This window comes from Schistocerca nitens, chromosome 10, assembly GCF_023898315.1.
Source record: "Schistocerca nitens isolate TAMUIC-IGC-003100 chromosome 10, iqSchNite1.1, whole genome shotgun sequence".
Classification (NCBI taxonomy): Eukaryota; Metazoa; Arthropoda; class Insecta; order Orthoptera; family Acrididae; genus Schistocerca; species Schistocerca nitens.
In genome coordinates, this window is record NC_064623.1 from 109,747,315 (window position 1) to 109,762,390 (window position 15,076).

The window sequence follows — 15,076 nt, forward strand, 5'->3', positions numbered from 1 at the left end:
TATGATACTGCGTGAAGTGTTTGACAGAGCACTGAAAGACCTAAATCGAAACGAGGCCCCGGGAGGCCTTGGAATAGCCAGTCCTGACAAAACTCTACCATCTGGTGAGCAAGATGTATGAGACAGGTGAAATTCCATCAGACTTCAAGAAGAATGTAATAATTCCAATCCCAGAGAAAGCAGGTGTTGACAGATGTGAAAATTACCGAACTATCAGTTTAATAAGTCACAGCTGCAAAATACTAATGCAAATCCTTTACAGACGATTGGAAAAACTGGTAGAAGCTGACCTCAGGGAAGATCAGTTTGGATTCCGTAGAAATACTGGAACACGTGAGGCAATACTGACCCTACGACTTATCTTAGAAGAAAGATTAAGGAAAGGCAAACCTACGTTTCTAGCATTTGTAGACTTAGAGAAAGCATTTGACAATGTTGACTGGAAGACTCTCTTTCAAATTCTGAAGGTGGCAGGGGTAAAATACAGGGAGCGAAAGGCTATTTACAATTTGTACAGAAAGCAGATGGCAGTTATAAGAGTCGAGGGGCATGAAAGGGAAGCAGCGGTTGGGAAGGGAGTGAGACAGGGTTGTAGCCTGTCCCCGATGCTATTCAATCTGTATATTGAGCAAGCAGTAAAGGAAACAAAAGAAAAGTTCGGTGTAGGTATTAAAATCCATGGAGAAGAAATAAAAACTTTGAGGTTTGCCGATGGCATTGTAATTCTGTCAGAAACAGCAAACGACTTGGAAGAACAGTTGAACGGAATGGACAGTGTCTTGAAAGGAGGGTATAAGATGAACATCAACAAAAGCAAAACAAGGATAATGGAACGTAGTCGAATGAAGTCGGGTGATGCTGAGGAAATTAGATTAGGAAATGAGTAGTAAAGGCGTTTTGCTATTTGGGGAGCAAAATAACTGATGATGGTCGAAGTAGAGAGGATATAAAATGTAGACTGGCAATGGCAAGGAAAGCGTTTCTGAAGAAGAGAAATTTGTTAACATCAAGTATTGATTTAAGTGTTAGGAAGTCGTTTCTGAAAGTATTTGTATGGAGTGTAACCATGTATGGAAGTGAAATGTGGATGATAAATAGTTTAGACAAGAAGAGAATAGAAGCTTTCGAAATGTGGTGCTACAGAAGAATTTTAAAGATTAGATGGGTAGATCACATAACTAATGAGGAGGTATTGAATAGAATAGGAGAGAAGAGAAATTTGTGGCACAACTTGACTAGAAGAAGGGATCGGTTGTTAGGGCTTATTCTGAGGCACCAAGGGATCGCAAATTTAGTATTGGAGGGCAGCATGGAGGGTAAAAATCGTAGAGGGAGACCAAGAGATGAATACACTAAACAGATTCAGAAGGATTTAGGTTGCAGTAGGTACTGGGAGATGAAGAACCTTGCACAGGATAGAGTAGCACGGACAGCTGCGTAAAACCAGTCTCTGGACTAAAGACGATGACAACAACAACAACAACATCTGGTATGCGGTGTACGTGTAGTTTCAGCTTATGCAGTGTCACAGGGTAAGGGTTCTGTGGTCATTCCAAGGGTTCTGAGGTCTCCAAACTTTGTCTTTAGTCAGCTTTTTTTCACCAATAGAACTGTCTCTGTATAATGGGCACTTCATACCTGGAAAGTATTCAATTGTGCCACCTGGCAGTGTAAAAACTTAATAATTTTTTTTTTTTCCATAGCAAATTCTTTGTGCTTGCAAATCAAACACGGCGTTTTTTGATATGCTGTAGGTTTAGCCTAAAACTTTTGTGCATTTTTAAGTTGTGAAAAATTACGTAAAACAGGAAACACTGCAAATTCAGTAAAGTATTTCTAGTAATATTTTTACTCTTTTAAGATACAAATCGTAAGCCGGGCATTTTTGATGAATTATGATTGATAAGCAAAGTACCCAGAAAAAATGTAAAGCAGACTTTTTGTGTTAACTTTATATTACACACACTTATATTGTTGTTTATGTGTCAAAGTATTTAAATAAACTATTTTACTAACCTATAGAATTTCTTTTATACAAGCAGCATATTTCGCCATAGCGTGGAAAAGAAGGGAACCAGTGGAAAAAGCTCCTGTCAGAGCACAAAAAAATGTGAATATGTTCCTCTTTAAAAGAATGACAAAAGTGAGGAACCAGCTGCCACATGCAGACATATCTGCACTTTTCTGTACAGAAAGAAAGCAGCAAAGAGACAGTAACTGTGGAAGAGGGGGAGAGTGTGCCATTGGGAGGGGGGTGGGTGGGAGAAGAGGCAAGGAGGGAGGAGAGGGAGAGAGGGAGGAGGGGGAGGGAGGGAGGAGGGGGAGGGAGGGAGGAGGGGGAGGGAGGGAGGAGGGGGAGGGAGGGAGGAGGGGGAGGGAGGGAGGGAGGAGGGGGAGGGAGGGAGGAGGGGGGAGAGGGAGGAGGGGGGAGAGGGAGGAGGGGGGAGAGGGAAGGAGGGGGGAGAGGGAGGGAGGGAGGAGGGGGGGAAGGAAGGAGGAGGGGAATGGGAGGGAAGGGAGAGAGAAGGGTAGGGGAAGAGAAGAGGAGGAAGAGGAGAGGGGAAAAAGGGAGAGGGAGGAAGGGGGGAGAGGGGACAGGGGGAAAGGAGTGGGGAGGGAGGGAGAGAGGGACAGGGAGAGTGGGAGGGGGAGAGTGTGAGAAGGGAGGAGAGAGGGAGGGGTAAAGAGGGAGAAGGTGAGGAGATGTGGAGGAGGGACAGGGAGAGAGGAGAGAGGGGAGGGGGAGGGGGGAGGGACATGGAGAGTGGGAGGGGGAGAGTGTGAGAAGGGAGGAGAGATGGAGGGGTAAAGAGGGGAAGGTGAGGAGATGTGGAGGAGGGACAGGGGAGAGGAGGGAGGGGGAGGGGGAGGGGGAGGGGGAGGGGAAGGAGAGGGGAAGAGGAAGGAGAGGGGAAGAGGAGGGAGAGTGGGAGGGAGGGGGGGAGAGAGAGAGAGTGAAGAGAAAAGTGGCAGTGAAAGACAAAGAGAGATGGAGGGGGAGTCAAAGTCAAAGTAGATAGTTATGGCCAGTGAGAGAGAGAGAGAGAGAGAGAGAGAGAGAGAGAGAGATAGTGGCAGTGGAAGTGAAAGAGAGACGGATGGAGACAGTAGCAGTAGAGCAAAAGAGATAGGAGACAGTGGAAATAAGATAAACAGAGATGAATGGAGATCATATATACACTTAGGGGGGTCTACACCCTCCTAAACCAGTGAACTCTAACACATAAGTGTAGGGGATGGCGCATTTTAGACCAAAATTTTAAACATGTGGGTACATGAGAAAAAATAAGTTGGAGCCTCCAGAATTTCTGAGATGCCATTGTGGCAGTGGGAGGAAAAGACAAAAGGAGACAGCGTAAAGTAGAGAGATGAGACAGTAGCAGTGGGAAATACTGCAAATGCAGGAGATAGTGCAAATTAGAGATAGAAGACAGCGACAGTGGTAAAGAAAGGTGGGAGGAGCCAATGTAAGTGAAAAAGGAGACACTATCAATGTGAGTCAGAAAATCAAGTGTGAACAGTGGCAGCGAAAGAAAGGAAGCCTTCGTATCCGCCAGTCACCGGTTTGGGAGGAGGGGGTTGACTTTTGTCAATTTTTCCTCATCGCCCTATACTCACGAGTAAAAAAATTTGTCAATTGCCCCCATTCCCGAAATCCACATGTTATGGTTTCCCAGTCCAGTGGAGTATGACTTGCCTAAAAACAGAGACTAGGGTAAAAGCATTAACACTGTTCTGTGATAAAAGATTGCGAATATATTCACATTCCAAAATTTTTGGTGAGGAAAGTAGAATGTGGATTGAGGCAGCTGATTCCCATTTTTCTGTCAGAGTATTTAAAGGGGAACATATTAGCCTTTTTCGTGCTCTAACAAGAGCATCTTTCCACTGAAACTGAACTGGACTGGTAACGATGACACCATGCACTAACACCACCCAAGTGTTCAGGTGGCCGATCTACCTGCCACAGAGAATTGCACCTCTGACCATTTCCATAGCTGTAAATGATGCTTATGTACGAATCCGCACTGACATCTGATCGTGTCTTCTGAGTGCTTCAGTTTTTTGTGTGGCAGTTCATATAAAAGTAAAAGTGGTCCACTTCCTAGCTTTCAGGATTCATAGATCACCTCTAGGTCAACCAAGACAAACAAGTTGGGGATGGTTATATAGGATAAAATGCCATGCTGTAACTGGAAGGTCACTTATGATATGTGCTATCTCTAAACATGGTACTATGACATGCAGCTAAAAATTATAACTTTAGTTGTATAAAAATAATGGAAATTCCTGGATGGAGCAATATGTAAAATAAGGGAAAGGCAACCAGTCACCTATAGCGGATCAATGCTTGGAGCACATTAACACACAAACAGAGAATGACTTTCGCAATAGCTTTCAAGAACTAGCTCTTTTTTTAATGTGTGTACTATTACTGGAAAAAGACCTAATGCATAAAGCAAGTGAGAATATTATTATTATTATTATTATTATTATTATTATTATTTTATGACTGTGCCCCATGTATCAATGAGTGAGTGGTTAATTTTAGCTGTGTACCTTCTGCGGAGACTTCCTCACGACATCACCATTGACCACATCTCTACTGGGGCTCTTGGCTTTTTGCAGTGTCATCAAGACACTGCTCTGTCTATTTCTCCCTTCCAAAGTTTCTGGTCTCGATTCAGACTTGGAACGTCGTCTAGATTTACTTCCGGAAGTCACAGAAGTTTCCTGCACAGTGAGAATGTGACATCACAATACAATCCTCACAACAGTCTGCCAGCTTGTGTCCACATTCTGTATGCGATCATTGTTTTTGTAGTTCTCCCAGACATAGAGGATTCATTGTGGTATCCCCTAACACACACAGTGAACCAGGTTGTTTCGGACTAGCAAGAACTGCCGTTCTCACTCTGTTTACATGGACAAGGAGAGCAGGTGGTTTCTTTTTAATTACCGATCCAGTACTTCTAAATGCTGAACCCTTTGGAATATAGTTTTCCCATCTGGGACTTGTGAGGGTCAAGATTTCCCACACCTTTTTTGTGGACAAATATTTTGAAAATATATAAATTCGTTTACTGAGGGGAAAATCTCATGACAATTCAGAATATAAATTGAAAAAGCATTATTAGAAGAAAATCTGTTCATTTGTTCATCTAGAAAAATTTAACAGAGGTAAAAGTTTAATTATTTTGTGGGAAGATTTGGTAAGGTGCGGGTCTTGATTTGTGTGTTTTGTTATTTTCCACATGAGCTTTGTGCCACCCCAGGAAAGTTAAAGCATTAATAGCAGTACGTAGTGTCACGATGTGAGGAGTCATCAGTGGTGGCTAAGAATCTTGAGCATGAAACATGACGTCATGGAATACCAATGACCAGAAGATTAATGATTTAAATGCTGATGTAAGTGCTCTTGATTTCGGCTTTGGAAGTTTGGAGCCGGTTTAAAGGAGATGTACCTAATTGATTGATTAAGTTCAGATCATGCCTGTAAAAAAAGGCATAATAAAAGCCTTCATACAAATCAGAGCTGATGAGTTATGGCTTTGGATACAAATAGAATTCCACGACATACACAAGAAGAGTTTATCAAGGAGTTGAGGATTCACAGAATGTTTGGAGCTGAAGACCAGTGACTAGGTAATTTAAAAACTAACTGAAGCCTTGCAGATTGCATTTTGATGTCTGACATTAAACTTTCAGCAGAAAAGATGTTGAACCACTGTTTGACTGCAAACATACGACGCACTGCACTCCACACTCCATAGTGACTGAAACTGCATTGGACAAACTGTCTGCCGACAGTCACTCAAGGTCAATACATCCCGAATCACCAAGTAATAGTGGTTTAAAAAACTAGTTTCCTCTGCTCCACCCTGTATTCCCAACAGTTTAAACAGATGCCTGCAAAATGTGCACTGTGAACTCTACATATAAATCTAATTACTTTCTTTTGTGCAATGAATCCTCTCTGTCTAAGTGAGGCACTAACCCCCCCACCCCCCCCACCCCCCCCTTGCCCGCCAACATTATCACCATGGAACATCAGATCTCAACTTCCTGATTTGTGTGTTCCCAAAGTTCACTACTATTCACTTGACAAAGGAGCTAAACCTAAACATTTCAACAGGTATCAATAAGACAAAAATGCTCTCAATTCCACACAAGTTAAGTGCACAAATGGCTGATACAGTATGAGGCCTTTTTTCATATTGGAACATAAATCACAACATATACAGTATTTATTCAAAAAGTATATTCCCTGCTTTAACTTCTATGTACAACAGAATAAATACAGCAATTATTTGCTGTAATAAAGGAAATGGATGATTTCTCTTGATAATTTTTTTCTTCATTTGCATACCTTCTGTGCTGATTTTCTATTAATATCAGCATTAACTGAGTTTCTACTAGGGCTCCTGACTTTTTCCTCTGTCATCTGGTCATTGCTGCACCCTTTACTATTCTCCAGACGTGGTTCAGACTTGGAACGCCTTCGAGGTTCACTCGCTGAAGCCACAGGAGTCTCCTACACAGTGAGAAAGTTATGTCACAAATTAGTTTGTGTATCTATCTGTCTGCAAGAACTGATATAATATGTGCACTCTTTGTTGCTGTAGTCCTTTCAGACATGTAGGTTCCTTAAATTTTCCCTTAACACACTTTCACACCATAATGTTACACAATTAATAACATTTCTCAGCCTTGACCTCTGACAGTGTTAATGATGATTATGTCAACACATCTAACACTGAAACTATACACTATGGCCCTCTTTGATTTTCTTCTTGCTTACAGGAGTTGAAGTTCAGTAACCAGCCATCAATTTCTGAAGTGGTATGACACATTTCTCAAAAATGTTTGAAAACAATTGACCCTGAAGATTTCTTGATGCTGTTAAGTATAAAAAGTACAAAACATTCCTTTCAAGTTACAGAGATGGCTGTAACACCACTATTCAATATTGGTTAACTAACATTTCAATATGATAAAAAAGGAAGAATTCTAATTTTAAAAAAGGAAGTTGCTACAAGCGGAAATGGAACAGGTGCCTTTGTGGTTACGGGGTTAGAATGGTATATATGAGCTGCAGTCAGAATAATTGTTTATATAAATATATATCATAACTTTACTTACACTGTTTATAATATACATTCAAAACGGTTACACCATTCAGTGATGTACACTAGAACTCATTCTACCACATTTGCTGTCATTGAAACTGATGATATTAACCTCTGTTGTGTTAATCTTGAGTTCCATCTGTGTGTGCCAACTGTTTTTATATCCCCTACCTGTAAGGTAGCTCCACAGGAAGAAGTCTGGAGACAATAAACTGCATGAACATGAGTGCTGTAATGTTTTAAAGATGCTTCAATCCCAAAAAATTCAGTTAAAAATGAATTTTTTCATTAACACTATTCTGCAACTAATAACATACATATGCCTCAAGAAGGAAATTAACACTGTAATCTTGTCTTGAAACTCACAGCACAGCATTTTTTTTAAATAAATGAATAAATTTAGGGCCCCCATTTCTTTCCTGTGGAAGCTAAAGATAAAGAGCCACCATTACATTTACAGGCCGTAAATGAATTTAGGTCAGTGTTAAATCTTCTGTTATGAGGAATTTAATCCTTGTACAATACTCTATTTTTCTCCATTTTCAACAGCATACACACCACAACTCCTTCACACGACTGTCCATAGTCAACCGCTGACTGGAATGACTTGGAATTTTATGTAGCATCTACTAACATCTATCAACAAAAGTGGGGAAAGTCAAGAGAGTAGTGTAAAGATCCCTGGGCAAGGACGAGAACTTTTTCAAACAGCTCTCAAATACCACATCAGATAGTTACTAATCGACCAAGGGACTTGATTGTGCCTTTTTGAAATGAGATACGTGAGCATTTACTTGCATTGATTTAAGAGAATAATGGAAAACACAATTAAGATAGCTGGACATTAATCTGGACACAAAACCTACCAAACACATGAACATACCAATATGAGGGCCAAAGATAAATGAAATCATATGGGTCTGAAGTAGTGTTAAACCACACTGAAGTGGTAAGAAGTAGACTGAAGTCATGAAAATACAACTATCAAAACTGGTGCAAAAATTGGATTTGCAAAAAAAGGAGTGAACTATATGCATGTATGTATAAAACTTAAAAAGATTGCTGAATAACATCATAAAAGGAGTTCCAATGGCTGTTCAAGTTTGATGGTGACCAGTTGAGAACAAATTTATACCCGAGCCGCTGAAACACCTCACTTCAAGGTCACTCCCCAAGCTCCGTAAAGTTGACAGTATAACTGACAGACAAGAGAGCAGCGTGAGGCGCTGCACCTTCTGAACTGGTTCTGGCGTCGACACTACCACATTGCCAGCTTCCGTGTAAACATTGTATGTTAGTGCGTGAACGCCTGCTTTTGTGTTGTGTTGTGTTGTGTTGTGTTGCGTTACAACCTCAACTACAGTTTCTGTTTATTAAACAATGTCACCAAAATGATGTTGTTCAACAAGTGACATTCTGTTGTGCTGTGGAGTGCCATTAAATAGTCAGGCTTTTGGAGCTGTTCATGGGATGTGTCGATTCCTGCCGATAAAGTTTTAGAGGGTGCCTCAAAAACTCTAGGACTCAGTCAAAGAACAGTTATAAGGAAAGGGGTGCTACTTCCAAGACTTCCAAGACACTCAAGTAAATAGTGTGGAAGAAAGCCCGTGGGAGAAACAGTGCGTTTTTAAGTACTCCAGGAAAGAAAGAAAAAGCACCCTTGACCTGTTACAGATACTGATTCTTTCCAATCTGATGCATTTCGTCGGCATATATACAAATACTATAGAAGGAAAGAAAGTGAACTTTTCTCAGGGGAGAAAACATCACTTAAGATGGTGAAAGGTGGCTACACTGAGCCACAGCGCCAGAGATCGCTAGATAGCATTGTTCCGCCGCCTCCACTGGCAGTGATTATTGAGAACTCGTAGTGGGCAGTGCTTGTCGAGGACTCGTAGTAGTCAGTTCGTGTTCAGATGTGCTAGTAGAGAGTGCTTGCTGAGATGTGAGACTGAAAAGTTCTTGTTGAGATGTGGTAATAGCGAGTCGGTGTGGAGATATATTGTAATGATTAGAGTGATTTTGGTCAATATATGAAGGTAACGAAACTTGATTTATTTTTCATTATTTCCATGTTTTAAATAATGCGTCATTACAGGTTCAGTCAACAAAGCATCTGGCTTGTGTTCTTGTATTAGAGTGTAATTCTGGTTTTCTTGAGTAATTATGGTATTTTTATTTTCTTTAATTAATTCAGTATAAATGATATTTAAAATTTCTTGTGTTGTTGAAGAAGAACCGTGCCAGATGCGTACGTTGAGTCATACTTCCACACACAGAACAGTTACACTTGTGCTTTGGTTTCGTAGGTTTTATAGTTGCTGGGGACTTAATTAATTAATTGTGTTAATGAAAATTTCCATTTCATTCTTTGTTGTTGTTGCTATGCAGTCAGATTGCGTACAAAAATAGTCAGGGCCAACCGTTACGAGACTTCGTAATCGGACAAACAGCTACCAAAAATTAAAATTATTTGCATTGTATTTTAATTAAGCCCCCATGCAATGGTATTAAAAAGTATGGACTTCCATTTTAAAAAGTTAGATGGACGAAAACTGTTACTTAAAGAAGCTCACGTCGCTGCAGCTCATATCATTTTCTTAGACAAAATTGTAGGAAAGGAGATTCACTCAGTCATATATTTAGATGAAACCTGGGTCAACACTTGAGAATCAGTTGAGAAATGCTGGACAGATGGTACTCCAAATAGCAGCAGTCATCAGCCAACAGGAAGAAGATCCCAATTAATTGTGGCCCATGCAGGGTCTTCAAACAGCTTTGTGCCTGAAGGACTTTTAGTTTTTCGATCGAGAAAAATCAGCGACTATCATGAGGATATGGACCACCCACAGTTTCTACAGTGGTTTAAAAATTTGTTGCTCCAGTTTAATGTTCTGACAGAGTTTGTGATGGAAAATGATAAAACTCCCACCACCAGTGACCATCTGTAAAAAAAACTATGCTGCAATGGTTGCAGGCAAGAGACACTGCTGCAGACATGAGCATGACAAAGCTGCTGTTACACTCACTTGTAAAACAAAATAAGCCTGTGATGCCTAAATACATTGTAGATGAAATTGCAAGCAAACATGGTGACTTGGTAATTAGGCTACCACCTTATCACTGTCATTTCAATCCAATTGAATTGGTTTGGAGTGAAGTCAAGGCGTACATTAGAAGTAACAACAACACTTTTACAGTAACAGAAGTGGAAAGACTGCGACGTGAAGGTCTTGCTTCTGTAGACGCTACCTCCTGGAGAAGAAAGTAGACCATGTTGTTGACCTCATAAGAGAAGCACAGACTATAGATGGCATTATACATGAAAATGAATAATTAATGATTTCTGTGTCTGTATATGTGTGGATGGATATGTGTGTGTGTGCGCGAGTGTATACCCGTCCTTTTTTCCCCCTAAGGTAAGTCTTTCCGCTCCCGGGATTCGAATGACTCCTTACCCTCTCCTTTAAAACCCACATTCTTTCGTCTTTCCCTCTCCTTCCCTCTTTCCTGACGAAGCAACCATTGGTTGCGAAAGCTAGAATTTTGTGTTTATATTTGTGTTTGTTTGTGTGTCTATTGACGTGCCAGCGCTTTCGTTTGGTAAGTCACATCATCTTTGTTTTTAGATATAATTAATGATTTCTGTTGATGGTGGTGGTGGTGGTGACAATGAAGACAATGGTTTTGGCACTGATTCCAATGATAATGAAGGAGAATTGGATGGAATTGCGCCACTGACATCATAAATTGATGAACGTAAATGTATACAGAATTAATTCTCTCTCTCTGCAATTGGGTAGGCTATGCATGTTTTGCTTTATTTCTTTCTATGAGTGTGGATAGTATGTTCTTTGGTATGCTTAGGTTTACATTATTATACGACATTTTGCATGCAGCTATTATGGTAACAACTTGGTACGATTTTTCATAGATACTGTCATTAACTTCAGGTGTTTTTATTTCCCCATTTCATATACTATCAAATGCTTACTCTCATTCTCTCCATTGGTAGAAAAAATGTACTTTGTTGCACTTACGTAAAACGTTGATTGCAGCTTACATTTACAAAATGCACTTCGGGGTTGTGGGCGTGTTTGGTGGCAGCTATTGCAACCAATCCATTTTCATAAGATTATGATGGGCCACACCGGGATTGAAGGGGAAAGTACAACTACAACTGTGATGGAACAATTCCAGATCTAAGAACTGGGCACAAAAGAAGAATTGAGGGAAGGTACACAGAATAGGTTGCCTAGATAATAACTACAATTAGTATAAGAACAGTTTAACATTCTTAACACTCTGCCGTCCAGAGACACCAGAGTGGTGTCGTGCGCGAAATAGTGGTCACCAGCTGGCAACACCACAGCGATGTCATGTGCATAGTATCGTTCAGCAGCCGGCGACACCACAGTGGTGTCGTGAGCACAGTATCACGCATTGGCCGGTGACAGTGCTTCAGTATCTTTTCCACTCTGTTGGTGTTTTGTTTAGGTAACAATAGGTTACACATGTCAACAAGTTTTTTGTTTTTATAAATACTTGTGCCCTTTCATCATGGCAGACAAAAGAGACGATACGATTATTTATGACGAATGCACAGACGTCTTGTCTGACGTTCCGGACGACTTGGCCGATTGGGAAGAAGACATTAGACATCAAAAAAATGGAAGTGAAGCAGAATCATCGGAAGATAGTGAAATACATCCAAGAAGAATTCGGCAAACGTTACAGTTCCCAACTGATTCGGATGAATCAGACAAGGAAGACAGTGAACAGTGGTCAGGCTTTGATTTACCAAGGACCAATAATAAATTTGAAGGATCTCCGGGTCCAAACATATTTCCCAAAGATACACACAGCGTCGAGGATATCATAGAACTATATATTGGGAATAATCTATTTGAATATATTAGCAACAAAACCAACAAGTAATACAGTCAAAATTGCAATAGAAGGAAACGGGATTTTAAAAAAAATGCCAAATTTGTCGATGTTATGGGACCCAAACTTAGAAAATGGCTTGGGCTTGCTATCCTTATGGCACTGTAAAAAAAAAAGGATTGATGATTATTGGTCATTGAATCCATTGATAGACTCACCGATATTTTGCAAAACAATGTTCCACAACCGATTCAGACAAATATCATCATTTTTACATTTTTCTGACAACACCAATAAACTGGATAATGCTGACCAGCTTTCCAAAGTGCACTTCATAACTGAATATTTTTTCCAAAAAGTTTAAGTAAACAAATATTTGAAACAAACAAATTTTATATTTATTTACATATGTATATCTTCAAAATTTCATGAAAGTAGCGGAACAGGGTTGAGAATTTATGAAAGCTAACCATGAGTTTAGTAAAACTTAACAATTTATAATCTCCCGATAATGAGCATGGCAGGATGCGGATATTAATAATGCTCTCAGTGATAAGAAATGTGCAAGACAAGACTTGTCTCAAGCAAGAATATCAGAGTATGCAAGTGAACTAGAGAGAAACTGTCAGTTTATAGGCCAAAAATATTACAAGTCAAACAGTTGGTTGTAGCTGAGCTGAGAAGCAGAAAGTAAAGAATACCTGGTTAACAGAATAACTAAATGGGAATGAGAATATGTTGTGGCATCATGAAGAACAAAAGAATGGCAGATGAATCTACCCAATTGGTAGAACTTTCCAGTGGTGAAAGGTGACAATCCCTAAACGTTACAGCAATTCCAACAGTTTTTGATACTTTATTGAACTGTAATGGAATAACACTCTTGATGATGACATTGCATGTTTCTGGTCGAGTATAGATAGATAGCTTGATACAGTTGGAAGAAGTGGAAGTGAAAATACAATGGTTCTGCCAAATAAGATGAATTCAGTGTAGAAATGGACTTTTAAAGATTGTACAGAATACTAAACATAATTACGAAAGAAAATACAATCCATAACGAACAGAAGCAAGTACAATAGAATCCCAGTATTTAAAAAGGGTGACAAGAAGAAATGCACCACCTACAAAAGTGCAATTTTATAATCACATAGGCTAAAAATCTCCAAGTCCATCCAACAGGAAAAGAATACGAAAAACAGTTGAATTTATACACAAAGACCAGAAATGTAGTTTCAGACATCAAAGATCAACTATTGAAATCATTTCTGTCATAATAATGGTCTATTGTAAGGAGTTGGAATAATATTAAACATTTGTAACTGTTCCATAGACACCAAGAAAAACTATAACCACATACCAAGCACGCACATATGTGAATTAATGGTATGCTTTTGGCTGGGTGCCATTTTTCTGGTTGGAGGGTTCCTATATCTTGAGACTGGGCCAACACAACACAGGTAGCAATTCGTGGTTGCTTCTCCTCCTTAGACATTGCTCATTTTGAAAAAGACACCCACTCAATCTGTTGACTTGCGTACCAATTTTTTGCAAGCGAATAATAGGTGCAACTACATGCAGTTAAAACCCTGAAAGAGAACATGAGTTAACTGCTCCAGCCCAAAGAAGTACTGAGTCATGAGAGGGCATTCCTTTGTAGCCGGTCAGTGGGTATGTGGAGGTGTGTTGCTGCTAAGATACACCTCTGTTCAACTACAAAGGACTGCCGTCTGTCACATGGTACCACCCAGGAAAGCAGCAACTGAATCACATTCTCCACTAGGGTTTCGACTACCTCTCATCGTGTCTCTAAATGGGAAATAGCACACTATCTTCCATGTCTCTCCCACAGAGAGACTCTGCCATCCACTGTGCTGTACTCTTATCCTTCACTATTGCACAACTGCTCCCAACCCCTCGGCTCATAGCTCATATCCTTGTAATGGACCTACATGCAAGACTTGTTCCACACATCCTGTCAACACCACCTACACCAGTCCTGTTGCAGGCATCTCCCGCCCCATCAAAGGCAGTGCCCCCTTTCAAAGCAGCCATGCAGCCTCCCAACTTTGCTACAGTCACTGTGTGCCATTCTATGCTGGCACAATCAGTAACAAGAGGTAACAGCACGAACAGCCACCACAAAACTGTGACCGAGAGGGTGACAGCCAACAGTTCCTGAGTGTGCAGCCCGACACGATGCACTCGGCTTCTACAACTGCTTTACGTTCTGTGCCGTCTGGATGCTTCCCATTGACACCAGATTTCTGAATTGTACAGGTGGGAATTCTCCCTATAACATACCCTTCCTTCCTGTAACCCTTCAGGCCTCAACTTTCACTAGTCTGTATCCCCCACCTGCCTCTGTTCCCATACCTGCTACCACTCCAACTTCACACATGACTTCCGTCCACCGGCACACCTGTGCTGCACTGTTCTTTGTCCTTCTGAGCTTCTCTTTTCACCCCTCGCTCCCACACACACACGCTCCCTCCTGCGTGTGTGCCAGCACACCCTCCAAATGCTGCATCTAACAGGCCCTATCCTGTCCACGACACACCCCTGCACACTCCCATATGCTGCATTACAGCACCTTTTCCCACCCATATCTGCTATTCATCTCCCTACTCTCCTCACACCTCTTTTACTGCCCCATTAGAGACTGCTATCACAGTCAGGCCTCAGCACCCTGAGGTTTCAAATGTGCCTGTCTGCCTCTTAAAGCCTTCTCTATGAGGTGAGTATCCTACTTTATATTATTATTATTCCATCCCAGATTTTATATGTAATTACTTTCTTTTGAGCAATGAATCTTTTTTGTTTAAAGTTACCCCACAAAATTATCTCTTAGGATGTCAGCAATGAAAATGTGAAAAATACGCTAACTTACTAACTTCTATGTACCTAAAGTTTGAAATCATTTCCATGGCAAAAGTATCATAGCTTAAATGTTCCAGCAGTGGTCAATGAGAAGAAAATTGATCTCATTTGTAAATGTATTAAGTGCACAGGTGGTTATAGTGATACAGCATTACAAACGAACAAATTAATAAATAATA

At 40.5% G+C, this 15,076-nt stretch overlaps 1 protein-coding gene across 1 annotated transcript in view; it reads right to left on the reverse strand.

The window, feature by feature from the left end:
• LOC126210488 (uncharacterized) overlaps positions 1-15,076 on the reverse strand; it is a 347,809-nt gene that overhangs the window by 178,493 nt on the left and 154,240 nt on the right. Inside the window, exons 24-25 of the mRNA XM_049939722.1 lie at positions 6,371-6,535; positions 4,561-4,734 (exon numbers count right to left, since the gene is read on the reverse strand). Coding sequence (XP_049795679.1) covers positions 4,561-4,734; positions 6,371-6,535 — 339 coding nt within the window. The remainder of the gene's footprint in view (positions 1-4,560; positions 4,735-6,370; positions 6,536-15,076) is intronic.